Consider the following 26,716-nt stretch of genomic DNA (forward strand, 5'->3'; position numbering starts at 1 on the left):
TAATCACCCGTGTATTTTTTAAGAGATTTCTAAAAGCTTACATGTCCCACATTTTAAATGAAATTTCCCATTCAGACACAATTTCACACAAACCTGTGAAAAGTTGAAATTTTTGAGGAGCGATGATGGTTTTACTTTGTAACGTTAGGTGTACGGTTTTTAAACCACATTAATGTTAGTCAGAGCATGTTTACTTCGAAGGCAACTACACCACATATAACTCCATTGATATTTATTTAAATGACGACCCACTCTACTTTGATAACCAAGTACATGCATTCGTACGAAGCATCTATATAAGTTACAACGTCGAATCGTTTCGCATATAATAGTAAAAAAAACTGTCGCAGTGTTGACTTGATTGCGCTTAATCAGCCAAAATTAGATTAATTTTTTGTTATCATTCGGTCTGACGAAAAGCCAAAAAGTTCAAGTCATAATGTTGAAACGAAATCTATGCAGTGTATTTCGTTCTTCCTCGAAGGCGACAACATTCGTTTGCTTCATCTGTACGTTGTTTTGTTGTCTTCCAGAGAATATGACGTATACAATTCCACTGACAATTTATAAAAAACCGTTGCGTTCTTGAAATTGAATTTAATTTCAGGTGCTCCCAGTATAAGGTCATCTTATTCGATTCATATGGAACACTAATCGACGTTGATGATTTACTGGAAAATACTCAAAATGTAATCAGTTCAACAGACCTTAAACTTCCGACAGAGCTGATAAACTTATGGAGAGCCAAGCAATTAGATTATACATGGTTGAGATCACTAATGAAAAATCCAATGGCTGATTCATATCAAGACTTTTGGGTGGTGACTCGGGACGCATTAAAATTTTCTTTGGCCAAATTGAATATTTCGTCGACACAGTCCCAGCTAGACAATCTGATGAATGGTTGGCTACATCTCCGTCTCTTTCCCGATGTAAAGGAGTCGTTAACGGTACTCAAGAAGAATTACCAACTGGCAATATTGTCGAACGGAACTCCTCACATGTTAAGAGAAGTATCCAAATCGAATGGATTAGGTGATTTCATTAGTCCTGCCAATGAAATTAGCGTTGATGACGTAAAAGTGTTTAAACCACACCCAAGTGTATACGCTTTAGCCGAAAGCAAATTACGTGTTTCCAAGTCCGAAATTCTGTTCGTATCAGGCAATAGCTGGGACGTTATTGGCGCCAAAACTTATGGATTTGAATCGATTTGGATCAATCGAAAAAATGTACCGGAGGATCAGCTGAATACAATGGCTGATATGCAATTTCCGGATTTAATTCAGTTAACGAAACGTTTCGGCTCGTCTTAAGTTTACATCAAGTTTGTGACACAAACAATAAACCAAATTGACTACTCGCCAAAAGGATTTTTTGCCAATTTCGTGTAACAGGTCAGGCCTTAGTATCGGGAATGAGCCATGAGTGTCGATTAACTAGGGTTTGACCACGCTAGTTTAACAGCAGCTGCCCTTAAATAAAAGCATGATTCGTCAAAGATAAATCAAAATTTTATTTAATACAAAAACTTGAAGGATAGTAGTCCCGCATCACTTAAAACTATTTTCAAAATGATGGATTTTTTCCCGAAGTGTACGTTGATCGTTCGACTCGTCATCACCAGGCAACTGTAATTTAGTACCATTTTTCGATCAAAAAAGTTTCTTAATTTAACGCAACGGATGTTCAAACCATATCCGAGTCCGACGTACTCGTTTCAGATCTCTCTTCTGTGCCAGACTGTGCCATTTCCGGATCCGCTTTTTTGGCAACATTAATGTCAGAAGTCTTTAAGCATTCGCTGTTCTTTGATGGGGTCAAAGGAGATTTTGATTTCCTCACATTGTCATTCGGATTCAGCCACTGTCTAGCCTTTTCTCGTTCATTTGGATCAAAAATAATCGTTCGCGAGGATGGTCGCCTATGCTTGAAATTGCCTCGTTGACAGTTAACAAAACTTTCAGCAGGATTTTCGCGTGGTGGCCGAAGCGGCTGCATCAATCGATTGCACAAAATTGGAGATTTTGATTCGAATGGGTTTGGTGGACTGAGAAACTCAACACTAATTTCCGTGGAAGAAGTTGGCTTGGTGGTGGTTTGGTTCGATGAACTCTGAAAATCAACTTCCATTGGTGAACAGTCGTGTTTGCCAACGATTTTATCCTTCACAACGGCCGGCGACATAGAGCGTGATTTTTTCAACGGACTGATAGTGAATGTGGAACCTGCTTCATTTAAACCTCGTTTGTTATCGTATGAAAGTAGTCGGAATGTGCATCGGATGAATAACATTTCGCTTTCTTTGTTGATTTCGTTGTTTTGTGACAGAATTAAGGGTCCGGCCCAATTTCGCAACTTGTCACTTGCCACAAACACAGATTCACTTGCATTAGATGACACTGTAATATCAGTCTGCGATCGCAACGATTTTTTAGTCATATATGCTTGGATGTTCATTTTCAATACAGTCTTTTCGCATGACGTTAACATTAAATACAAGCGGCAGTCGTTACTGGGATTTCCAAAGTCATATTGACCATTTGGATAAAAAATCATTTTCCACTTCGATCGACAACCTTTAAAATCCAGGTCAAAATGGTCTTTCGTTGTAATTGACTCTCCGATTTGTACATAACGTCGGATGTCCTTGTAGTTTGGTATTTTGCAGCGAACCATTGCGTAATCATCGTTTATCTGTATGTCTCCAACTTTAAAACTCTTGTCGTAATTGACAATCATTTTCTTGTTTATTTATTTCGAATTTAACAATTTTTATGCCAGATTCCGATTCCGAGAGGAAAACAAAATACGAAAATTCTTTTGTTTACCAGTGAAAAATATGGTGAGCGCTCGAAAAGAACGGCAGAGCAATGAAAACAGAGAAATGACAATTTTCAGAGATTTTTAAACAGATAGATGCTAAGGTGACGGCTGGCAACTCTCTGCTTTTAAACGTTTAAATAAAAAACCAACTTGTAACCCCTACGGATAATAACTGTTCACGGTGGGTTTGAACGAATATTAAATAAACGTGTAAGTTTCCAACCCGGTTTTTTTCATAAGTGAGTTGGGGGAGGGAAGTGCTATTCAAGTAAACAAGTTTTAGCAAAATCCCCTGAGCTGTTCGTGAGAACCACCACCAGCGTCAGTCAGGGCTTGTGAAACAGTGAGGACTTAAGATTTACATTGGAATTGGTAGAGGGACAAATTCTAAGATTTACAGTGTAAAAATTATGGCTCTCGATAATTTCTTCATTGAGTAATAGTAGCTAAAAGTAAAAATTTCACCATGTTAAAAGACTGATTTCTCATTTACGAAACAACCGAGGAAGCCTGTAATAGTCATCCCAGACTAGTTTTGCAAACCCTTTCGAATAGCAAACAAACTGTTTTTAAATCGAAGTTTTCTGTTACCTTTTCAGAAATTGCACTTTTAGACTACCCTCGGCGAACTTTGGCCGCTTCCATACCTTAATGGTATGAGTATTTCACATCGATGGGGTAGCTCATGTTATAGGCTGGAGTCTCAGCTTTACAACGATATCAAATATGCCATGCTTGATCATGTAGAAGAAATTTTGATGAGAGATTTTTGCATTGAGGTCGTTCTACTTGCAAATCTAGAGCTAACTAAATAAAATTATCTATCTTATGAACAAAAACAAATATTTTAATCAAAAAATGAATTTAAATGATCAATAGACATAAAAAAGACAAAAAGTCTTGAGATATCTGTCTTTCAACATGGTGAAATTTTGACTTTTAGCTACTATTGCTCAATGAAGAAATTATCGATAGCCATAATTTTTACACTGTAAATGTTAGAATTCGTCCCTCTACCAATTCCAATGTAAATCCTCAGTCCTCACTGTTTTACAAGCCCTGGCTGACGCTGTTGTTGGTTCTCAGAAACAGCTCTGGGGATTTTTCTAAAACTTGTTTACTTTTTTTTTTTTTTTTTTGTTGGTTTTGAGACCGTTCTAACAGCCTTTTACAGCCAATAACAAGTTCAGTCTGGACCACCGGCTTTACGTGACTTCCGAACCACGCCTCGAAGTATGTAATTACTCTCTGAGGAAAGTTAGGTGCGAAATTAATATCTCGCCTTAATGTAGGCTAGACATATGTACACAAATTCATCGTATTTGGGTTACGTCATACGATTCATTCAGTGTGTACATCGTTGCAGCCACCAAAAACACCGCAACTACCCAAATTATGAAGCTTGAGTGAACTAAGGACGTTACCAATGCGATATAATCGCTAGAAAAATTCCATGCGGAATTTGTCTGTCACGGGAATCGAACCCGGATCATTTTGGTGGAAGGCTAGTACGTAACCACTGAGCCATCCCGTCACATAACAGCACTTCCCTCTCCCGACTCGCTTATGAAAAAAACAGGGTTGGAAACTTACACGTTTATTTAAAATTCGTTCAAACCCACCGTGTGTTGACATTAAAGCGAGAAGTCCGAAGAACAATTTATTATGACTCGAGTAAGGGGACCTTCATTGCTATGTTTCATTCTCCTATCATAACAGTCTGTATCAACGCAATAAATGATGAAAGTAAGGAAATAGATTTTTGCACAATTATATTATATTTTCAGTAGATTTCTCCATAAAATTACTGATGTAAGCGTTTGTGTACCGAATTTACTTCTATAACATTCCATTTACCAGCAGAGTGAAGTTATTTCACCCAAGGTTGTAGAATTATAGGCAAAATAAAAATGTGCAGGCTATAGACCTTTTAAGTTGAAAAAAAGACTAGGTGGTCTGGAGGTATGAATTGACAGTTGACAGCTGTGATCGGTTCGCTTTTGGTCACTATCGTTCACTTTTCACTTTTATTCAACGAAAGTGAACACAATCAATGAAAAGCGAACCGATTGCAGCTGTCAGATGTTACAGCTGTTACAATATGCCAGATATGTGTGCATAACAATCTTTCGGAATTTTTGCCTTAATTTACTTAATTATAAAAACAGAAATATTTTGAAGATTGACTTTTGATGATGTAAAAATAGTACCATTCTTTGATACTGTACATACTCAAAATTCTAAATAACACCCGTCTTCACCCGTCTGTAGAAACTTCTCGAAAAGTTCTTCCCGCTGATAAAATTTCACGGTAAGTTCTTCCCAGTGGTAGCTATTTCCGATTTCCTGGTGACAGCTATTTTCCGGTTAGTTCTGAATTCTTCCTGCTTATAGATATTTCCCGGTGAGCACTTCCCACTGATAGATATTTCCCGGTGAGGTCTAATTTTTACAGTAAAAGAAAATCGCCTTCGATGAAGGCTAAATTTCCCGGTATCCAATTTTTCGCCCCGACGACTTCCCGGTATCTAGGATACCAGGATACTGCATTATTTCCATGCACGCCCAACAACCTAACTATACATCCATTATTTTCAACTATCTCCCGCACTAATTCAAATTCTTGCCGAGCAAACTGTATGTCACTTTGTAAACCCATTCCGATTTCCAGCAGAAATCTTTTTTTAACGAAACTTTTGACATTTAAATCTTTCGTACAGTTTGAGCGTGTGTGTGATGTCACTTTATTTACGTAAACGTATCAACTCGTCCATTTCAAAATTACCTTCCAGTGGCATCAGACGTAAGTAATTTTAAATTTATGAAAATCAATATCAATTGCATTTATAAATGAATATTTTGTGTATTTTCGTGACAACAATTCACTAGATTATCTATAAAAACTAAAGCCGATGTTTAAAGCGTGACAATAATCTCAATATTTGTCAATTTTTTGACCAATTCGCATGCGGCCACGTGCATCATGTCATTATGACAAATTAGAATTGTTTCGGGATGACCAGACTTTGATCAATATTTCGATGTCATGGTGTAGTGTGGAAATGTACAATTTGTTCCGAAATGCAGCCGGTTTTTTTCCTGATAAAAATTTTCCAGCAAACCAAACGCAGAACATAACCCAACTTTTACCCATTCACAGGTTATTCGTAACTCTAAATAAAAAAACGTTACAATGTCGGGAGGATTGGATACCTTGGCACTTAATGTGTCAGATATAACCAAGATGTTGGCCGCCACCACACATCTGGGATCGGACAAAGTCAATTTCCAAATGGAACAATACGTGTACAAACGACGCCCGGATGGTGTTCATATCATCAATTTGGGACGTACATGGGAGAAATTGTTGCTAGCCGCTCGTGCTATTGCAGCTATTGAACACCCTCAAGATGTAAGTGACGATTTCGTTAATCAATTCGCATCAATTACGAGTGGCTTCATGTTATGATGAAATTCACATTATCATCTTTCGGGGCTGATTGTCTCTGATGCAAACGTTTTAAACTGATTCCATAAGCCACTCGAATTGCAACGGCCTTGTTCGTGTCGACGTCTTATCGTTCTCATTTGACATAACGTAATCATTGGTCGTTTTCAGGTGTTCGTCATCTCATCCCGTTTGTACGGACAACGTGCTGTACTAAAGTTCGCCAGCTACTGTCAGGCTACACCAATTGCTGGTCGTTTCACTCCTGGTGCCTTCACCAATCAAATCCAACAGGCTTTCCGCGAACCGCGTCTATTGGTCGTCACCGATCCGTTGACCGATCACCAACCCATCATCGAGGCTTCGTATGTGAACATCCCAGTCATCGCATTCTGTAACACCGACAGTCCATTGAAATACATCGACATTGCCATTCCATGCAACACCAAGGCCACGCACTCGATCGGTTTGATGTGGTGGTTGTTGTCGCGCGAAGTTTTACGCTTGCGTGGACGCATTTCACGCAAAGACGAATGGAACACAGTCGTCGATTTGTTCTTCTATCGCGATCCCGATGAGACAGAAAAGGAAGAAGCTGCCGCTAAGGAAGCCGTACCAGCTATCAAAGAGGACGCACATGTTCAAGATGTTGCCGAGCCAGAAAACTGGGAAGAAGCTGCACCAGCACACAAGGTTGCATTCGTTCCAGCTGATGACTGGAATGATGACGAACAAACTGCAGCTGTTCCAGCTAAAGCTGCCACCTGGGGTGGCGGCAGCGGTGGTTTTTAAATGTTTGACCATTGTGAGTGGAAAATAAAGTTCACAGTCCACAAGGATAATACTGTGTTGTCTTTCACTGGGTGTGTGTACTCACACCACCTCTATATCCGAAACGTCTCGCTTTGGGCCCTTCGTTTCGGTGAAAGAAGAATTGAATGAAAATTCTACTCACCAAAGAACTCAGCATTTTGAACAAGACGAGACGCAGCATGCAAAGACCGATAATTATGGTAGGTAACGCAGATACAACTGATTGGTGCAAAACCTTGATTTGTTCACCCAAATTTACTGGAATTCGATATGTTATCTGCTCCTGTAACTATCTGCAAACACCATGTTAATTAACAAGAGCCAGCCACTTATCACCATCAATATCCCAGTTCTCACTTTATTTCTGTTCGTTTGTTAGTAATAACCAATGGTACGACAACAGCTGCAAGAAACCGTGTAAACCTTTACCATTGTTAAATGTATTGTTCAGTACAGCTGAATACCGTAGAAACAGCATCCGCTTATATGTCTTCTCTCAGTATGGGCAAATAAATATTGTAACTACTTGCCAAGATGTTCGGTTTTATGCTTCATTTGACTACGTAGACACAGTTTCCAACGATTAAGTGACCCGTCGTTTGTTTCCTTTTAACAGAGCGTTGTTTTCGCTCCTAATTTTTGTAAATATTCGGAACTATCTCTTTGTGTTGATACGAAAAATTACAACTTGAGCGGGCAGGTAAACAAAAATATGAGTAAATTAGATCGAGTGGGACCGTTTATATAAGGGAAAAATTATTATTTTAGATTGATATTTCGCTCATATCGACGGGACGGTAGTATCATCTCATGTACACAGTTTCTAGACACAGACAATGAAAAGTTTTGATGTCAGTTGTCAGCCAAGGAAATTATTTTATGAAAATTGGTCGAATGCATCGGGAGATGGAGCCTCGACCAATTGAATGAAATGTCGTGTTTTGCATATTAGTCGAGTTAATGTAATCCGAGTTTCGGGTTCTAGCTTTATTTCAGAAAGGATGAACTGTACTTTTCAGGCTCGCATGATGGGTCTTCGAAATAGCACTATACATGCACTTTATACGAATAAGGTGGGTTTAAACGGGCTTTAATAACTAGCTCCCACCTTTTGGGCGGGTGAAAGGCCTACTTATTCCAGCTTGAGTCAACAAAAAAATTCTTTGACAACCGTCGAATATAAGAAGGGATGGTAATAAATGAACGTTACCAGTTTTCGGTTGACCGTAGAAAATAACTCAGTTTACAAATATTTTCTCTAAATTGTTACTAATTTCGACTTTATAACGGTTAAGTAGACCGGGAAAAAATATTACCTCGAACTCGAATATAATTTCCCATATAAGAAGTAATGATTTTTGATCCCTTTTTGAGCTCTCAACGTTGTTTAAAATTTTCAGCAAGATTTTCAATCAACCTTAAATCATAAATAAAATATGATTCGTATGAGCTGTCTATTATTCTTTTTGATTGCCTTTTTGTTAAATCAGAGTAGATGCGAAGTATGTTTTGTGAGTGTGGAACGAGAACTCGTTCACAAAATAGAATTGTGCGATAGATGTTCTTCTCTTACTCTTTTGTACAAAAAAGGAAGTCCACCGGTACTTACTATATTCACAAAACCTTCAATCGTGAAAAAATATCACGACTCGTGTGAATTACGGCCCTCGCTTCGCTCTGGCTGCAAATTTCATTTAGGGTGGAAGCTGTAAAATATGTTCTTGATTGTTGGAATAAAGCATTTAAAAACGAGCCATCAGAGCCGCGTACAAACCCGTATATCTATTGCGTACGTGACCCTAGTGCGTCTGTCACCCTACTTTGACCGCAAGCCTTTTCCGCCCGTTAGTGTAGTTAAATTAAAATTAATATGAGATGTGTACATCTTAGAAATTGCGCATAGCAACGTTCCTTTCAAATGAAACAAAAATTTCAAAAAGCCCTAAAACTTAAATTTATTGAGTATAAATACACATAGGGCCCTAGTAGCGGCCTTAGTCCAAGGGCCCAAATTTTTTTTCAACAGCATTCTATTCGGTGTTCGACTACCTTTTAAATGAAACAAAAATTACGAAAAACAGATCAAATTTACTCGACTTATATGCAAAATACACATAGGGCCGAGTACTTTTTTTTTCCTGGATTGGTATTGACAATACCTATCATTTGCCGTGTCATTCACATTTCCATCGTTTATTTTGCCATAAATATCACCAAAAGACCTTAAATCACTTAGGTGGCCCAAACTCACGAAGGGCCGACCCGAATATGCCCATCTTCGAACTTAGCCTCACTATTTCGACTATCTTTCAGGGATTTTTTTTTTTATCGGATTTGATTTACTCAAGATATCGACGTGACAGACAGACGGACGAACAAAATTTTTATTGCGGATTCGTCATCTATGAACAAAGGCAAACACTTTGCCCTTACCGTCTGCTTCGAATTCCATCAATTACACACGTCATCGTAATCCAATAAGCCCTTTGTACTTCGTACGGGGCTAAAAAGATTCAGATATTAGTTGAGAATAGTTCATCTTGCCTCCAAAGAATATCATTTCATACGAGGCATTTTTCTGGTGTAATGCATGGTTGTAAAGGAAATCAGTTAAAAAACCCTTAAAGGGTAAATGTGACGCAAGTCCTTTATCTTACTTACAAAATAACTGATATCGCTGAGGGTGACGCATTGTGCGTCGTACGCAAAAGTTTTATCAACAAAAAATTGACCCAAAAAATTTGTGAAAGAAAATTTTACAAAAAGAAGGTTGCGTCACAAGTGGCAGATGTTGAGGAACCTATTGTTAGGAAAAAAATGGTGAGGTTAAAAAATGTACTGAAAGAATTCAAACGGAAGAAAACCGAATCATCGGCATTATCTGAAAATTCGAGATTTTGCTTATTTTCATACAAACATCAGTATTTCGAAGTCTCGGCCAATTTTGAAGCTACAGTAACGTATGATAGCTCGTTGAGCTCGTATGGATTCCTAGATTCCAGATATCCTAGTTTGGGGGTCGTTGGAGTTAAGGGGGAGATGTCAAAAAGAAACTGTAAATATGCTCCGCCGTCCCCAATTTTTTTTAACATTTTTGGTAGTGGACTTGCGTCACGCCCGCTTACTAACGTGCGGGCATGATACAAAACTATCTACTATCAAATTTGATAGTTGGCCTTGGCGTACGGCTCGTGTAACTGGACCAAAGGTGCTTTGAACTGGATTTTTTTTTGTAAGAAAAGTGCAAGTTTTCTGTTTTTGATCACCTTTCACCAGCCCCCTGGTGAAAATAAAATTCTCAAAGGTTCGAAATACGTAGTCTCATGGTCTCAATTCTATTGTCTTTTGTGACGTGAGACTACGCATTTCGAGCCTTTGAGTACTTTATTTTCACCAGGGCCACACAAGCTTCGAATATATTTTTTTAAATTGGTCTTGGCTTCTAGGATCGACGTCCTTTCGGTGTTAGGGAATATCGCGCCGCGTCATTCACAATAACTCACAAAGTGACATCTTCCTTATACAAAATGTGTCAAAATGTGAATTATTATGAATGACGCGGCGCGAGATTCCTAGCAACCGTCCTTTCTAGGTGGCTGCTAGGAATTTCGCGCCGCGTAATTCACAATAATTGACAAAATGACACATTTTGTATAAGGAAAATGTCAATTTGTGGGTTATTGTGAATGACACAGCGCGAAATTCGGTTTATTTCTTTTTGTACACAAAAATTACGTTCTGTACACAAAACATACATTTTGTACACAAAAAGTCAATTGTGTACACAGAAACCATGATTTTGTACACAAAAATGATTATTTTGTACATAAAAGTGATCATTTTGTACACAAAAGTGATCATTTTGTACACAGTAAGTTCGTTCTGTACACAGTATGTTCGTTCTGTACACAAAGAAGAATCATTTTGTACACAAATTTGATGATTTTGTGAGAGAGAGAAGAATATATTTATTCATCGACGTTATTACAATGTTGGCCTGTGGGAATCGGAATAATGCGAATTCTTATACATGTGCATTTGAATATTAAAAATTTTGAATGAGTAATCTAAATATTGTATTATTGTGTTATTAATTTAAAAAATGTTAGGTAAAAACATTGTACATGAAAAGCAGCGCCGCAGGCCGTGAACTTAAAAAAAAAAAAGAAGCGGGGTCGAGGGGCGGCAGCCCCCGCAGTGGGGGGTCAAGGGGGGTACAGCCCCCCTTGCGGGGTCTAAGGGGCAGAGCCCCTAGCGGGGTTTGGGGCAGAGCCCCATGAACGTACGGCAGCCTGCAGGGCGTAAAGAAAAGCTCGCCGCAGGCGCGGGGGTTTGGGGGCGGAGCCCCCGCACAAAGAAAATACATCATCCTACAGTAAAGAAAGTGTATGAAACAAGATGTAGTCCAATGACAAAAGATTGAATTAAGCAAATATACTTTTGAAAGACTACAGACACAAATTACACGTTCTCTTCTCTAACTGTATTACCTCTTCTTTTTGGTGCCGTTGTTCTGTTAATTATTAACTTCTAGGAATGAAAGTGCTGCTCAATGCAATTTATGTTTATAATAAAAAAATCTCTCAAAATCAAAAAACACAGCCAATTGAGAACTCTCATTGTGATAAAGCTTCTTTGTTTTGTCACACTTGATAACTTATGTGCTGAGATCGCGTAAAGCTAATTCAAAAAATTGCTAGAAGCTTAACAAGATTTTGTGTACGAATAGTGTTTTCTGTGTACGTTGTTACGGTTTCCGTGTACAAAATCAGTTATGTTTGTGTACAAAATATTTTTGTTTGTGTACAAAACAGACCTTTTGTGTACAAAATAATCAATTTTGTGTACAAAATCTTTAATTTTGTGTACAAAATATTTTTTGTGTGTGTACAAAAGGGACGTTTTGTGTACAGAACGTACTTTTTGTGTACAAAATGAAATGAACCGCGAAATTCCTCAACACCCTATATTTACCGATAAATAGGTAGAAATCGATGCACTTTTGCAACGCACTGTAACAGTGCTTTGACTTTTGGTAATGTGATTCAAAATATTTGTGAAAAGAAAACTTCCGTTGTCAAGGACTAGATGAATTCGCGCTTTGAGAAGAATATTTCGACCCTATGGTGAAACCTATGAACGTCAGCAACCTAGATCTAAGACCATATCATTAACAAATCCTCTGCAATGTGTTTCTTTTTTTCTCAAAACGACGCAGATGTATCGAATTCATCGAATGAAACACACAATCTCCATAACACTTTATGCAGCTTTCATTGTTCGGAGCTTTGATTTGCAAAATGATGTGGATGCCACTGTGCCATAATGATGCAATGTGAAATGCGATGAATGGTAAAATATTCGCAAAAAGTTTGACCGACCAGAAAACTTTTATTCAATGCAATATTTAAATTGTCTCTCAGCTTTTCGATGTAACGAAGAACCTCATAACTTTAAATATTAAAAGATTATCGTGTGGTAACTAAATAACTGATTCAGCTGGTTTCAAGGTAAAATTGTAGGTCTGTTTGTGTAACAAATCTAATACCTACTCTCATAAAACCACAATTTATGAATTAAGTGATTATTAAGCGGTTCTGAGTAAACACGAAGAAGCAACTGTGTTTCTATATATAAATAATTTTGGTAAACGATTTAAATATTTTCTAAGAAATTTCGTATATTGTTCATAATATTGTGTTCCACACAGAGATTTATATAAATGATGAATAAAATGAAATTTAAAGAAAAAAAAATCAAATAGAACACTATGACTCAATTTTTTAAATGACCGAAACGACCTTTACGTTTACTCCAAAGTGAATCCCCAGGTTCATTTGATTCAAGCGAACAATTAAAAGCAAAACGAAAAACTCATTCCAATTAATTTCTTTAATGTTGTTCAGACAAATCTTGTGAATTATATCCTCTGCTATCCTCTGCTGTACGATTCAATATATCAATTGCTAAATGTGTGCAGTTTGGTACGGCCAATATGAGTTCTGCATGTATATTAGTTGTTCCAGTCACTAGAGTCAGGTGTAATGAATTTTTTATTTTGGTTCGGTGGGAAAGAATCTTAATTGGTGACGACAGGTTTCAACTGGTGAGACAACATTCAACTGAATTTTACATTCATGTATCAGTATCACTATGTTGTCAACTCAGCAATATTTTCAAATTTTATTCCAGTGGAACTTTTTTAAGTCTAGTTCTCAGCTTTCTTATAGGTTGATATAAATCATTTAAGTTAAATATAACAAGTCGAACAGAATACAACACTTTCTTTCATGACGATTTCTCGATTTTATTAGCTGTCTTCCAAACCTTCTAAATCTCCTATTTTCTACTCTTCTTTTTGTCATCGTTACTAAGGTGTCGGCAAGTTCCAGGCATGTGTAATCTGTAGCTTCGTTTTTATAAAGTGTATTTTGTTTGTTTATAGCTCTTTACTAAGCTCTACTGAGCATGAACACTCAAATGTGAAATGTCTTTGGCCTATATTCTACGCGTGCATTCATACGAAATTGCATGTATAAACAAAATACACCATCACTTCAGGTAACCACAACCGGACAGTGTATCATATAATCGACTTACACTTATAACAAGTATAGACCGGCTATAAGCCTAGTGAGGTTTTTTTTCTTTTTCTCAATTTTTCAATTCTGGAGCTACCAACTACCGAATACGTGAGTTATAAATAGGCAAGCAGGAAGAATGTTTCTTCAGTTGATATCTTCGGCTTTCTATTAGTTTCGTAGTGAACTACAATTTTAGTATTCAACTACCAATTTGGTATTCAACTACCAAATTATCGAATTATAGATAGGCAGGCAGCCTAAATAATTTCATCAGTCGGTGTGCAGTTCTCAAACAGTTAACATCTCTACCACCTCTTTATCAGCATGGTAGAAACTACCAAAAATTCAAGCTTTAAACAAGCAAGCAGGCAGAATAATTTCGCAGTTATCGAATAGTAGACATATCTGCCGGAAATTACGTTTGGTAGTCAGCTGCCAACTAACAAAATTTTCGAATTGCATGCCAACTGTGAGCGATCGGTTATCAGATAACAAATAATTATTATTTGCCTGGTGTTGATTTGCTCACAGTAGCATTGCAATTTTGAATTAAGGCTGTTATGGTCTCATTTTTTATTTGTTACACAGACACATGGACAGACAGACGGACAGATAAAGTGTCCACAATAGGGTTTTTTTTTAAGAAAAAAGACCTAAAAACAAGTTGAAAACAAGGTTGAAAACAACTAAGATACTTTTCATGATTGTCAAGTACTGAACGTACAAATGCTGATGCGTTGATAGACCGATAAACAGTAAAAGATAGAAATAACTAAAATGTATACTAAAACAAATATGAGTAAATGGATGTTCAAACAATGCCCTACAATATAATATAGCGACAAAAATGAAATATTCAGCGGAACTGAGCGAATCATATCATTTAATCGATCTACAGACTGTTTAAAATCGCTCAGTTTCGCTGTATATTTTATTTTTCTCGCTGTATGTGATTGCTTTAATTCCCATTTAACACAATAACAGGGAGTAATTACAAACTAATATTTGTTAGCCTTACGGCAGCCTTACGGCAGCCTTACGGAAACAATTCTAGTGTGTGCTTAAAGTTACCCACAGAAAATATGTATTCTATCTGTACGAAAGAAACGAAAGAAATTCTTCTGTGTTGGGGCTTTGAAGTTAGAGTTACATATAATCATATTGGCACTTGAGATGCACTGTAAAGGTCGCTTTGTTGTAACTAAATTGTATGGAACGCAAAGATCACTTTCTGTCAAAATGAATGGAGAATTTCAACCTCAAGAATGAGAGAGAAAAACGTGGGCTGGCGCTAGAATTGACGATGAAGCGCTACTGCGCAACGCTGCAGTTCTGTTCATACAATTTTGACTTACTATCTAAAAATCAGTGTTACCAACACAGTTTTTTTTTGTCCCACGAATATTCGACTTTGTCGTATATATCACTCTTACATATATGCTGAAACTCTTGTCATTTTTCAGGTGTATACATTGTGAATGACCCCTCATTAGATACTTGTAGTATCAAGTAATTGCTCAACTGGTTTCTTGTCCTGAGGAAGATGGGTTGGACAATGTTTTTATCATCAACTTAAATTCATTCGAGAAGTATTACTAATTTATGTGTGTAGATGGAACGAACAGACACACACATTCACGTCGGCGTTTAAAAATGATAACAATTAATATAATTTGACAAAAACACTATACAGCTCTCTTATTTAAGAGAGGCCACGACCCTTCCTATTAACATAATCACTTTTGATTTCATTGCATGACCCATACATCAACATGTTCAATGTTATGCATGTATATTACTTACATTCAATACTTAAGATTGTGACGTCGAGTACCCATTTCTCAAATAATGTAATTTTAAAATAATTGTGTTTGATATTGAAATTATTATTTGTATCAAGTGAAAAGATTTGTTGACAAAATCGAACAACATTGTGACTAGACTACATACATTCCCTCTGCCTTCGATCGTATTTATCCCCTCTACAAAAAAAATTTATAATAAAATATATCGAAATCCGCAAAGCTTTTTGTGTACAAATTTATATATTTCTCTTCATATCGACGTATTCGGCTTAAAACGAAAACTCTTAAGTTCTTTGCTGTGTTCTGAGAGGAGCTCGTCAACATACGCTTATTGTTCTTTGTCCGATGCGTTAAAGTCGAATTAGAATCACAATAAAATCGACAAGAGTTATAATTTAAGTGCTTTGGGACAGTCAATATAAATAAACAAACAGTGCGGTAAATAAACAAAACAAATAAAAAATCTGAGAGTGCAGTGTGTCAATGCTTATTAATTATATTGTAGATCATTTGAGAGTCCGATCTTGTTAGAGTATAATTTAATCAACTGACTTTTTTGTCACTGTTGTGCCTAATCTTAATTCAGTAAAAGCTGAACATTTAAATAGATCGCTCCACTTAAACTGATAATGTATTTGATGCGAAATATATTAGAAAATAACTCGGATTCGATATACCTCGATATTTTTGTGTATTTTGCACATCGTTAACATTTTACTGATTTTTTTATGTGAAACGAAAAGCTGATAAATTACTCAAGAACCTTAATTGCTTTATTTATTCAGTTATATTTACATGAAATTGGTGATTTTAATGTGATTTTTTTCTTCGTCGTTGTCGTCTTCTGTGGTCGTAGATATTATATTTGACGACACATCAACAAGTTCAATACCGAATGAATAATAAATTTAGTATAAAGTTTCTTGTTGTTATAGATCTTACAATACGTAAACGTTCAAGCCAAACTGGTTTTCATCAAATTTAAATAAATTTTGTCATATCAAATTGCTATATATAAATGTTATACTTATATTGTCTTATCGATAGAAATGTCATGGGTCTAGTGAATATTGTTGTTGCTTTTTTTCTTACTTCCAAAACAAACAACAAGCATTGTCAACTTGTTTTTTTTTTTTGATTTCGTATTGCAAAAGTATGGCCTTACATCACGTGCCCAGCGATGTTTACAAATAGAGTAGAGTTGGTCACCAAATTTTACCCTGAAATATTTTTTCTTACCAAAATACACATCTTCGAACTTATTATTGATCCGAACTATTATCCCAAAACGTACTTGAAATTCAAGCGACTTTTAAAAAAATATTGAATGAATCTTTAAGATGACCCGAGGTGTAGCCGGAAGTGTACCTTTCCTAAGTTTTTTTTTAAACTGTATTGAAATTCCGCCAATAAAAATTGGAAAATAAATGTTTCGACGAAAATCTCTGCGATTTACTTCTGATTTTCCTTTTTATTTTATTCCTATAATCCATTCAGATTTTTGGTAGCTGCGTCGCACAATTTTCTTTGACAATGTGAACCGAGCTATCTTCCCAACTCACCCCTATTTCTCGAATTCTGCTGTGACGTATAAGGCCCAAGCAAGACGAGAAAAGCGGCTTAATATAAAATCAATTAGAACCACTGATGGTGCTATTCTATTTATTTGTACCTTTTTTGATCGAGGCTGGGAGATGCTGGGGGTGATGTGGTCGGAGAGTGCAATGATATTTTTTTGTAGTCGAATGTTTCAATGAAAAATTAGAATTTTTCTCAGGAAATAATTGATAAAAACCTCGAGAAAAGCGAATAAGATCGATCAGATGAAGCCATTTTAATTCATCCTTCTAAACTTTTCTGATTACATTCACAAATTATGTACAAGACATCTCGATACGCTTTAAGGTATGGGAAGGTGGTCTCAAATATGTCATTGTGCGCGATAAGAAAGTTTCAAATATTTACTTTTCTAACAGAAAATCTATTTCAAGAAGCGAATTCTCATTCATAGAAATGACAAAGCGTACATGTTAAATGTATAGTTTAGGAAATATATAAAATCGTTACGTTACATTGCTAATCAGTAACAACAGAATGATATCACATATTTACACTCAATAAAATAAAGCAAACTTATGAGCCGACGTTTACTGTATACATACCTGAATATGAATATGGTAAAAGACTCAATCATGATCTATCTAATAATGAATGGTGACTAATATGTCAACGACAAATTGAATATAATGCATTGCAATTCATGACTTTGTCGTTGTCCGCATTGTGCAGAGTCGAAACCAGTGTCGTCTTTCTAATTGTGGTTGCATTTTTGTGTAATACTGGGATTGATTGCAACTCCATTACGAGCTTCCCAACTCAACTTTTTAATCAGAACCGGTGTGTCCGGTTATTTATCTTTAAGTACCACGGTCTTCCGGCTAGCATCGGAAAACTGATACATTTTCCTGCTGAATTAACTCGATTTAATTGACGATTAACGATTCAGAGTGACAACTCCATTCTTATGTAACGTCTAATTGGCTAATTTGACTCATTTCATTTGCTGCCATACATTAGCGATATCTCAGATCCCTCAGTTGCCCTCAGAAAAAACACTTCCACATATTTTGATTGGCTCACGATTCGAAATAAATTTTTTTTATGGTTTTGCAGTGCATACACAACAGTAACAGCAGCGGTCAAAACAATTGTTGATAAAGTGCTAGGTGATAAATAAGCGCATAAAAGGAACAAAGCACGAAAATGATATAAAACTGTGACGATAGTCGATGGTGAATTTAATAAAAAAAGAAAAAAAAATCTGTTGTGAGAACACATAGCATAATAAAGTCCGACTTAATTACAACCAAAGATGATGGCCTTCAGGAAGATGTTTAACATCCGACCAAACACAGCAGCAGCATCATCATCATCATCCACTCTTGCCATCATTTTCATTTTAAACCACTTCTTCGGATATTGTACACCGCAACTGTATGGTGAGTTGAACATATTGTAAAAATTCAAAATTAACTGGATACGATCCGCGCACGTTTATACAATATATTTATGAATTATTTATCTTATTTTATTTGCATGCGTCATTCATATCGAAATGTTCACGCTCGATCTTAATTTAGTTACACGGCGCCTATTCCCACACACACATTTGTTTCGTTTTTTATTATTATTTTTGTTTGTTTATTCTTCGTTACATCGTAACGTGCGGAAAATTTTCGTCTTTTAGTTGGGCCGCCTGACAAAAGCTTTAATAATTTTCTGCATACAATACTTCTCAAGCTACAACATTCGGTCCCTCTATTCTGCTTAATAAGTTGTTTAACAAGTGTGGAATCTTCCATTGAAAACTGGAAACTGATAAAGCTCTCATCAGGTGAGTCAAATGTTTCAAGGCTTTTCTTCCACCAACGAAAGTTTTTTTCAAAATAGCATAACTTGAATGTAAATTCTAATGAATTTAATTATTTAATTAGAAGGTCCAATGCGGCCATTATATGCATCAGTCGCAAAAATTTCGTAATTTCAATTTTGAAAAGAATTTTTTAAAGTAGAAGAGCGTTTTTGCTATCTTCCCTATCACTTCAATAACTAAATTCTCCGAAATTTCTTGACGAGCCAGAGATGCAACCTATCCAGCCTTTAAGTGCTCACAGTAGATTGAGAACCTGCGTCCTGAGAACTTTACGGAGCTTATTTGTTTCTACCTACCGCACTGCTGTCGTCACTTTCTCGTTCATTGTGATGTCTAAACGCCCACCCCTAGTCGTGTAGCGAAAATTAGAGTGAAGGAATTCTTATTCTTTCATATGCGTTGCATTCAGTTTTACACTTTACGGTCAAGTACCTTACCTATAAGAACAGCGCTGAAAATCGATCAAAAAACTTTTTTTTATTCGTTGTAACACTACTTGTATCTGCGACAAAAACCCAGGTCACACTTTGAATGTCACAATTTAACTAGCATCAAAAGAAAAAAAATCAGGAAAAGCTAATGTAAGCGCCCTTGATTACAAAAACTAATGATACATTTAGAGTCATTCATCCTACAAAGGTTCAAGTGTTATGTTCCATCGAAAGCAAAAATTTGGTTGTTTTGGTTTTCTTGTTTGCAAACAAGCAACAAAAGTCAATGACCCAAAGTTTGTATATTTCCGATATAAGAAACTATTGGAAATGAAAGGCATTACTAAACGAAGGTCATTTGCATTTAATGGACTCTGTTTGATAATCTTTGAATTTTGCGCTGTTTCGTTACGCTCGTATCACTTTCAAGACGATATTTTCATGCCTCGTTTTTTTCAATTTAATTTGATTTGTGTTCTGTCTTAGACGTTAAAATGTCTGGATTGCATTAGTCTTAATAAACAAGAAACAACTGTGACGAATTTATAATGCGCTAAAGAGACTCCATACATAATGGTTCACGAACTTCGATTTAAATTACAAACAACGAATGACCTTGCTGTTCTTGTTCAGTGGAATTTAAATCATTTTACTCGATTACAATACCCCCAACCGTATGTATATGATGCCATCAGCGGAAGAAAATAGAAAACTTAATCTGACCTTAGAACAATCTTACGAAGAAAAATGAATCATTGTTCATTTCCAAAAGTTGGATTATCATCTGTATTAAAACCACAGCAAAGTAAAAGTAACCCTTGTTTGACTACGGACCTGAATTATCTAGTAGCCTTATTTATTTTGCGAATTAAAATTTTCAACTTAGGGGTCATTCAGAAATTACGCTCGCGGTAAATTAGGATTTTTCGATACCCCCTACCCCCTCGCACGCTTTTGTCCGCTTTTTGTAAACCCCTCACCCCACTTGAAAGGGCGCACAAAATGTAAGCCAAAAAATAAATCGATACCAACATCAGTATTTTTCAAGATAGATCAAGTTTATGTCACAGAAAAGCAATGAGAACACAATTTTTGATTGGTACGTAGAGCCAGATGACACTAGCATCAAGTGTTCGTCCAATGTCGCTTATTACGAAAGATGATAAATTGTTTGTTCTAGTCGAAATATTTACTTCAACTTTTAAAATGCTCTTACATCAGGTTCTGCAAGCAATGACAAAGCTTTTTGTGCATCCGACAACTGAAATACGACCTATTTTGCCATGATTTTTTATTAGGAAATGTCAGTTTTTCCCGAACTATATATCGTGCGGGAAAAAACTTCATTTCTTTACGATTTATAGTGCGGGAAAAGAATTACATGAATTTTTCTATGACTATGATTGATTAAATTCAATATGGTGAATGTGAAGTGTGTATGTTTTCAAGTAAATTGATGTGTTTTGTCTATTTCAGTTGTCCGATGCACAAAACGTTGTTCGTACCTCGACAGGAAATGGATTTTTTCAGCACACGTCCTAATTTTCCTTAGGAAAACTTAGGACTGGTGCTGAAAAAATCGTCATTTGTCATTCAAATCAAACGCTCCTGCCTGGTTTATTTTACTCTGACGTGGTTATACACAAAATACCGCGTTGCAATGATTTGTGTTTTAATCGAATCCCAAATTCAAATGCTACGGAAAATTTGGATTCCATTAAATCGCTGGGTATGTTATGTGCATGAAACATTGGAGAGGTAATGCTTCGATTTAAATTTTCAACCAACGAAATCGAAATCGGTTTATAATTTCAAATAATATTTCCGATTGATGGATCTGCTGGCCGCCAAAATTATTTTCCGTTTCAATTTTGACATCCATAAACTTTTGCTTCTGCCTTTTCTGCCATCCATGACCAATACTATCATGAGGAAGTATTTTGCATGTAACTGACTGAAAATCGTCAGATTTTATTGACGCGAAATCGTTGCCATGTTATTTTAGTAGCTTGATGCCATGGGTTTTAATCTGCTAAAACTTGAAAATATTGGTGACCTTAATAATGAATTGTCAATAACCTCAATACGAACAGTACACAATCTACATAAAAAAGTGATTGAGTGAAAAAAGATCGATTTGTTCAGGTAGTACCCTAGGTCGTTCCCATCGATGTAGGGTAGATTGGTACAGACGAAGAACATGTCTGCGGAAAGAATGTAAGAATGTATGTGTAACGTAACTTACGTTCTTAGAAAGCGCGTGGAAGAAAGCCATACAAATATTACAAAATCTTAATGTCCCTTTCCTTTTTGTTTTGTCTTGTGATCAAAATTTTTTATCGTTGTGTGTGTGATATATTTTTGAATTTTCGTTCTTCGTGTATACCAATCTACCCTATATTATATCGATGGTCGTTCCACATCCATTTTGACTTGACAGCTAAGTATTGTAAAAGGATCTCTTTCTAGTTACTTTGTATGGTGCAATCAATTCTGCTTACCATGGCTCAATGTGTCTTAGATATCCTTCGCTCTGACTTACCGAAGAATTAATTTCTCAACTACTCACTAGGATGCTCAAATGACCAAAGATTCGTTCTTTCGATGTCTTTCGATGCTGGCTTCCGATTAGGCGATTAAATCCATCACCATACGACCAAAGATCACGGAATAACAGCTCGGCCCCAATGGATGCGATTAAATGATTTTAGACCACGATTTTGATAATTACAATTGAATGGCATTTATTTATCCGAAACGTTTTAATTTACACCGACTTTAGATGAAATGGCTTTTATGTCAAATTTATGAAAATTATTTTTGGACAATATCGTTCGATATAGTCGTTTGGATAATGTTTATACTCTAGTATTTCGGCGTAAGACCAGTACGAAAAAGTACCGGTCTTTTTATAAGCTGAGAAAATACTTTAACAATCATCACTTCCTTTGCTCGAAGTTTCTTCGTTTTCGAATACTTTGATGATTCCTTGATGCGCCAGCCGGTAGATGTCGGTGTTGATGTAGAGTTTCGATTGAGTTTAATTTGAATTTTCCCTATTTTCTTTAGCTATTTATATAATACACATTTCCATACTTTAAACTACGAATTTATTTGATGCGTTTGTGTTTTATACTAGAGATAAGGAGACGATGTATTCGGCACATTATAGTATATGTAGAGAATGTGTTGCTCTTGTTGAGGCTATTAAATTGATCTTATAATCGATAATGTCCATCTACTGCATATGGATACAAATTCTAAGTCTTTAACTATCAGTATTAACTATTGTTCTTTTACTTTCCCAGAGGGTAGTGAATGTGAATTAAAGGATGGTTCGTTGGCAGTATGTAAATCATTTGTTCTATGCCAATGGGCAATACAAGGATTAAATCAAAGAGTGCTCTCGTACAGTGACATAAATCGTTGTTCTTTCGAGGTAAATCAAAACATTTGATTGAAGTTTGGAGTATTCCATACGTGAATTTTGTACTCTTCTAGGGAGCCAATGAAATAATATGTTGCGCCGATGAGAGACCGACACCGAGGCCGGACAAAAACACTTTTCCAATTGATACCAGCGAGGATGGGATTTATTTTGAGTAAGTTTTTTGAGACTTTCACTTCAGCTTCGTAACTAACACTGTACAGAACTAATGCTAACCCAACCAGATCTAAATTTCTAAGTTGAGAGCTAACGAAAATTAAAAGAAAATATTGTTCTTACGTTTAAGTGATGGGAAACTTTCATTAATCAATTATCATTCACCGCAATCCACCAGTACTGTTCATAACTTGTTTAGTCGTCCAATCAATAACAATATAGAGAAGTTAAGGAATTTATTAACAAATTTTGCATCGGTGTGTGATTTAGAATAATTTCTATTTAGTCCGCTTACAACAACGCATCGGTCGGTAAGAATAAGCACCACGCAACGAGCACAAGTGACTGCGACGACTAAACGAGTTACATCGTCGTCAACACTCCGAATCACTACTACACCTCGGCCGATAATAACTTCAACCACTAAACGGGTAACATCGTCGCCATGGTCTCAAATTACCACCACGTTTCGGCCGCTAATAACTTCAAACACTAAGCGCATCACCGCTACATCAACACAACGACCTCAAACGACCAGATCAGCAATTCAGGTTACAACCGTAGCAACAATTTCTGTTGGTCCATCGTCTCGATCCGTAACGAAGCCAACAATTAACTCCTTTTGGAGCCAATGGTCCCCAACGAATGATGTTGAAATGCTTCCCATTCCTACCACGAAACCAACAGCCGAAAGCTCACAGCTAAACATGGCACCCTGGCTTCAAGACATCTTAAACGAAGCGATTGCCAGCAATAATGTCTCTACAACCACTCCACGCAGATTCGACTCGTTGCGTGAATTCAATTTTGGTGATGGTACTAATAGCATAGATAGTCAAAGTAATGGTGAAAGGTAGTGGTGTCGGTCGTTCGGTTATGTTTAGTATTTTGTGTATAGCTAACTTAGCGGTTCTAAAGAAATCTTTTTCTCCTTTTCTTGAATGTTTAGCAATAATGATTTATCGTTTAGTCGACCAAAAACGACTGAACCAAGTAACGTAACTCCTGGGCCAGGAACAACGCCGTCAAGACCACCAACAAGGCTAGGCCAGAGACGAAGCGAAATTGGTAATAAATTGAAATATTCAGTCGAAAGCTCAGAGCGAATAACTGACGATGTAATCCAACTATTTAGCATGCGAAAATTATACGTCGTTGAGCTCTCCCTTCATAAACCAAAATATTTTGGGTGGTGTACCGACATCACTTGGTGAATTTCCTCACATGGTATGGTAGTTTTGTTCCTCTGTAGAATTCAAAATGATACAGCAACCTCGAATCTCTTTCAGGCCGCGCTGGGATTCCCATCGCAGGAATTTGGCCGTTTCGAATTTGACTTCAATTGTGGAGGCTCCGTAATTTCAGAGGTTTTGAAACGACTTAAGTGACCTATTGACTCTTAACCGTAACACCCTTTACAATTGTAGAATTATATTTTGACAGCAGCGCACTGTGTTACAGACCGCAATTTGCCAACCGTAGTCAAAACCGGAAAGGTAAATTAGTTCTCACAAAACCATAATCTACAGTCTGATCACTGCCCAAATTTTCCTTCAGATTACACTATTGACTAATGATGACGGCGTCCCAGGGGTCACTTCTACCATAGCCGTGAGTATATTTTAAACATTTCTAAATTCATTTGTTCCGTTTCATTGTTGATTGGTTTTTCTATAAGGAAATTATAACACATCCTGACTATCGACCGAGTCGTCGCTACGACGACATAGCATTAATTCGTGTGTCCAGTCCCATTCCTTTCGGCGACAACATTCGACCGGCATGTCTGCGAAGTAACATTTCTGACGTTGAACCAAATGTTCAGCTGATCGTGACGGGGTGGGGCAGAACGTCAATCGAAAGTAAATAATCCATTGTGGAAAAGTCGAACCATGACTCACATTTTTCGTTTTCTTGCAGAAGCGGAACGATCGAATGCTCTTCTCAAAACAAATCTGACAGGAGTTGCACTTGAATCATGCAATGCTTCATTGCTGGGATATAATGCGAATGACAGGAGTTTACGAAACGGCGTGAATCTCGGTCAAATTTGTGCCTACGATCCTGATGCCAGGCAAGATTCATGTGAAGGGGACTCTGGTATAAAATTGATTCAATTGCTGGTTGGGATATTTTGTTTATTAATGTCTTTGTAACCGAATTAGGTGGTCCACTTCAAATCTACAGTCCAAACGGAATGTCTACTATTGTCGGGGTCACCTCATTTGGAATATCGTGTGGATCGGCTTTGCCGAGTGTCTACGCACGCGTTGCATTCTATTTGGACTGGATTGAATCGATTGTTTGGCCGAATAGATAACGAGAATAAAAATCTGATTGCTGCACGCATTTAATGTGATGGAAATGTTTTATTTTTAGTATTTTGATATTAGACTTAATGTGCCAGATATATAATTTTGTATTTTTGATTAAAAAATTCGCAAAGAGAAGATTGTCTTCAACGGATCGAATGAGTTTTGTCTTAAACGATCGATATCCAACTTTTTTTGGAAACAAAACTAAAATTGATTGGTGGTTGTTTAAAAAAAAAAAAAATAATTCGTCACATCAAAAAGTTCTACTCATAGAACTCAATGACATTGTAACCAATACTGCCATACGTTGCAAAACTATAAAATTTGAACAGAATTTCATAAGATTCACAATTTCAGTGAAAGCTTGGAACAAATTCAATTCAGGTCATGAGGGATTCTTTCGAAAATAAGTCTAAAAATGTTTTCGACCCTAAGAAGCCAAGAAAACTTTCACAAAAAATTCCTCGGTGCTTGTGATCAAAAACCGAAAAGATTCACTTTTCTTATGGTGACTTCTATAGGTAAACGAAACGTACACAGAAAGGAAATTGTATGTACGTTCGGTTGATGCAGATGAACCGTTAGAAGTCTGCCGAAATTCCCCCAATTTTGCAACTTCTTGTATAATAGTGTGCATGAATTTTAAACTGAATAAGACCCCAAAAGTACATGCAATTTCATTTCAATGATTTTTTCTAGAGTGGCATATACAAAAGTACACTGAAGAATGCGTCCGATTTCGGTAGGCGTACAGATAAAAATATGGACCTAGATCTAAATATTTTTGGGATTAACAGTACGCTACTGAATCTTTTTTAGAATTAAAATGTAATCCCTTCAGGGATTACTTGAAGTTAACCCTAAATGAGTCATCCCTAGAGGAATTAAATTTTAATCTTTTAGGCACTGACTTCTGACGCTTCTTTATTATGCGTTGAAATGAAAATCTCATTTTACTCCGATCAAAATGTTATTTGTAGTGCAATTAAAAAAAATAGTATTTCATCCCACCCTACTTTTACTTAAGAAAAAATCGGATATGGCGATACTATAGTTTTTTAGTTGTCTGAACGTCTGATATGAGAAGTAGATTTTTAGAATCTGGAATCTGAAATGTTTTTATTAAACAGAAATTATTATTTTTTTATTTACCTGACGAGATTTGAACCCGGGACCTCCTGTACTCCAGTCGACGATGTTACCACTGCTACAATTTGTTCCTTTGTTTTTTTTTTGAACCGTTGTTTCAAAGGAACTAATTCCTCGTGGGATTAAAATGGGGAAATTGTTAAATGGGAAGATTGTCAGTTCAAACTTCTCTATTTTTAGACCCGTACGAAGTACTGGGGTCTTATAGGTTTACGCATACGTTTGTAACACGTCGAATTGGACTCCCTGAGTAAGGGGAAACCGAGGGGTAACCGACTGGCCAAAATGGTGGCAAATCAATTTCTAAT

General features: G+C 36.6%; 4 protein-coding genes and 1 long non-coding RNA gene across 14 annotated transcripts; 3 read left to right on the top strand and 2 right to left on the bottom strand.

The window, feature by feature from the left end:
* The first annotated feature begins 306 nt into the window (after positions 1–306).
* On the top strand, positions 307–1,360 carry LOC119069994 (2-haloalkanoic acid dehalogenase-like). 2 transcript variants are annotated; one of them, XM_037174239.1, is made up of 2 exons: positions 307–509; positions 608–1,360. In XM_037174239.1, the coding sequence occupies exons 1-2, from the start codon at positions 457–459 to the stop codon at positions 1,314–1,316; spliced, it is 762 nt and encodes a 253-aa protein (XP_037030134.1). In that variant the 5' UTR covers positions 307–456; the 3' UTR covers positions 1,317–1,360. The 2 variants fall into 2 exon arrangements, with proteins under 2 accessions (XP_037030134.1, XP_037030133.1); XM_037174238.1 differs by having other exon boundaries at positions 312–543.
* Positions 1,361–1,496: 136 nt separating this feature from the next.
* Positions 1,497–2,872, bottom strand: LOC119069992. Its single transcript, XM_037174236.1, has 2 exons — positions 1,696–2,872; positions 1,497–1,631 (listed from the first exon to the last, which is right to left on the bottom strand). The coding sequence occupies exons 1-2, from the start codon at positions 2,740–2,742 to the stop codon at positions 1,554–1,556; spliced, it is 1,125 nt and encodes a 374-aa protein (XP_037030131.1). The 5' UTR covers positions 2,743–2,872; the 3' UTR covers positions 1,497–1,553.
* A 2,669-nt stretch (positions 2,873–5,541) lies between these two features.
* On the top strand, positions 5,542–7,116 carry LOC119069993 (40S ribosomal protein SA). The gene is made up of 3 exons (XM_037174237.1): positions 5,542–5,629; positions 5,987–6,238; positions 6,446–7,116. Exons 2-3 carry the CDS (start codon positions 6,020–6,022, stop codon positions 7,064–7,066), a joined length of 840 nt encoding a protein of 279 aa, XP_037030132.1. The 5' UTR covers positions 5,542–5,629; positions 5,987–6,019; the 3' UTR covers positions 7,067–7,116.
* Positions 7,117–15,697: 8,581 nt separating this feature from the next.
* On the top strand, positions 15,698–25,410 carry LOC119069996 (serine protease persephone-like). 9 transcript variants are annotated; one of them, XM_037174245.1, is made up of 15 exons: positions 15,699–15,914; positions 18,164–18,475; positions 22,649–22,779; positions 22,842–22,942; positions 23,075–23,170; positions 23,231–23,336; positions 23,406–23,797; positions 23,894–24,012; positions 24,080–24,171; positions 24,234–24,311; positions 24,372–24,440; positions 24,502–24,555; positions 24,623–24,806; positions 24,865–25,044; positions 25,110–25,410. In XM_037174245.1, exons 2-15 carry the CDS (start codon positions 18,349–18,351, stop codon positions 25,262–25,264), a joined length of 1,884 nt encoding a protein of 627 aa, XP_037030140.1. In that variant the 5' UTR covers positions 15,699–15,914; positions 18,164–18,348; the 3' UTR covers positions 25,265–25,410. The 9 variants fall into 9 exon arrangements, with proteins under 9 accessions (XP_037030136.1, XP_037030139.1, XP_037030137.1 ...); XM_037174241.1 differs by having other exon boundaries at positions 15,698–16,008; positions 23,231–23,797; XM_037174244.1 differs by having other exon boundaries at positions 15,698–16,002; positions 23,231–23,797.
* On the bottom strand, positions 16,851–20,344 carry LOC119069997. Its single transcript, XR_005086443.1, has 3 exons — positions 20,223–20,344; positions 20,054–20,058; positions 16,851–16,866 (listed from the first exon to the last, which is right to left on the bottom strand). It is a non-coding gene; the product is annotated as an uncharacterized LOC119069997 (long non-coding RNA).
* Positions 25,411–26,716: the final 1,306 nt, after the last annotated feature.

The sequence above is a fragment of the Bradysia coprophila genome (genome assembly GCF_014529535.1).
Source record: "Bradysia coprophila strain Holo2 chromosome X unlocalized genomic scaffold, BU_Bcop_v1 contig_44, whole genome shotgun sequence".
NCBI lineage: Eukaryota > Metazoa > Arthropoda > Insecta > Diptera > Sciaridae > Bradysia > Bradysia coprophila.

Bases quoted from the DNA above. Each gene is read 5' to 3' on its own strand.
- LOC119069992 (XM_037174236.1), bottom strand. From the start codon at position 2,742: ATGATTGTCAATTACGACAAGAGTTTTAAAGTTGGAGACATACAGATA. The intron at 1,632-1,695 runs GTTTGAACATCC...ACTAAATTACAG, and splicing joins GTACGTCGGACTCGGATATG to TTGCCTGGTGATGACGAGTC.
- LOC119069996 (XM_037174241.1), top strand. From the start codon at position 18,349: ATGATGGCCTTCAGGAAGATGTTTAACATCCGACCAAACACAGCAGCA. The intron at 22,780-22,841 runs GTAAATCAAAAC...GTACTCTTCTAG, and splicing joins TAAATCGTTGTTCTTTCGAG to GGAGCCAATGAAATAATATG. The intron at 24,441-24,501 runs GTAAATTAGTTC...ATTTTCCTTCAG, and splicing joins CCGTAGTCAAAACCGGAAAG to ATTACACTATTGACTAATGA.
- LOC119069994 (XM_037174238.1), top strand. From the start codon at position 440: ATGTTGAAACGAAATCTATGCAGTGTATTTCGTTCTTCCTCGAAGGCG. The intron at 544-607 runs GTATACAATTCC...ATTTAATTTCAG, and splicing joins TGTCTTCCAGAGAATATGAC to GTGCTCCCAGTATAAGGTCA.
- LOC119069993 (XM_037174237.1), top strand. From the start codon at position 6,020: ATGTCGGGAGGATTGGATACCTTGGCACTTAATGTGTCAGATATAACC. The intron at 6,239-6,445 runs GTAAGTGACGAT...GGTCGTTTTCAG, and splicing joins CTATTGAACACCCTCAAGAT to GTGTTCGTCATCTCATCCCG.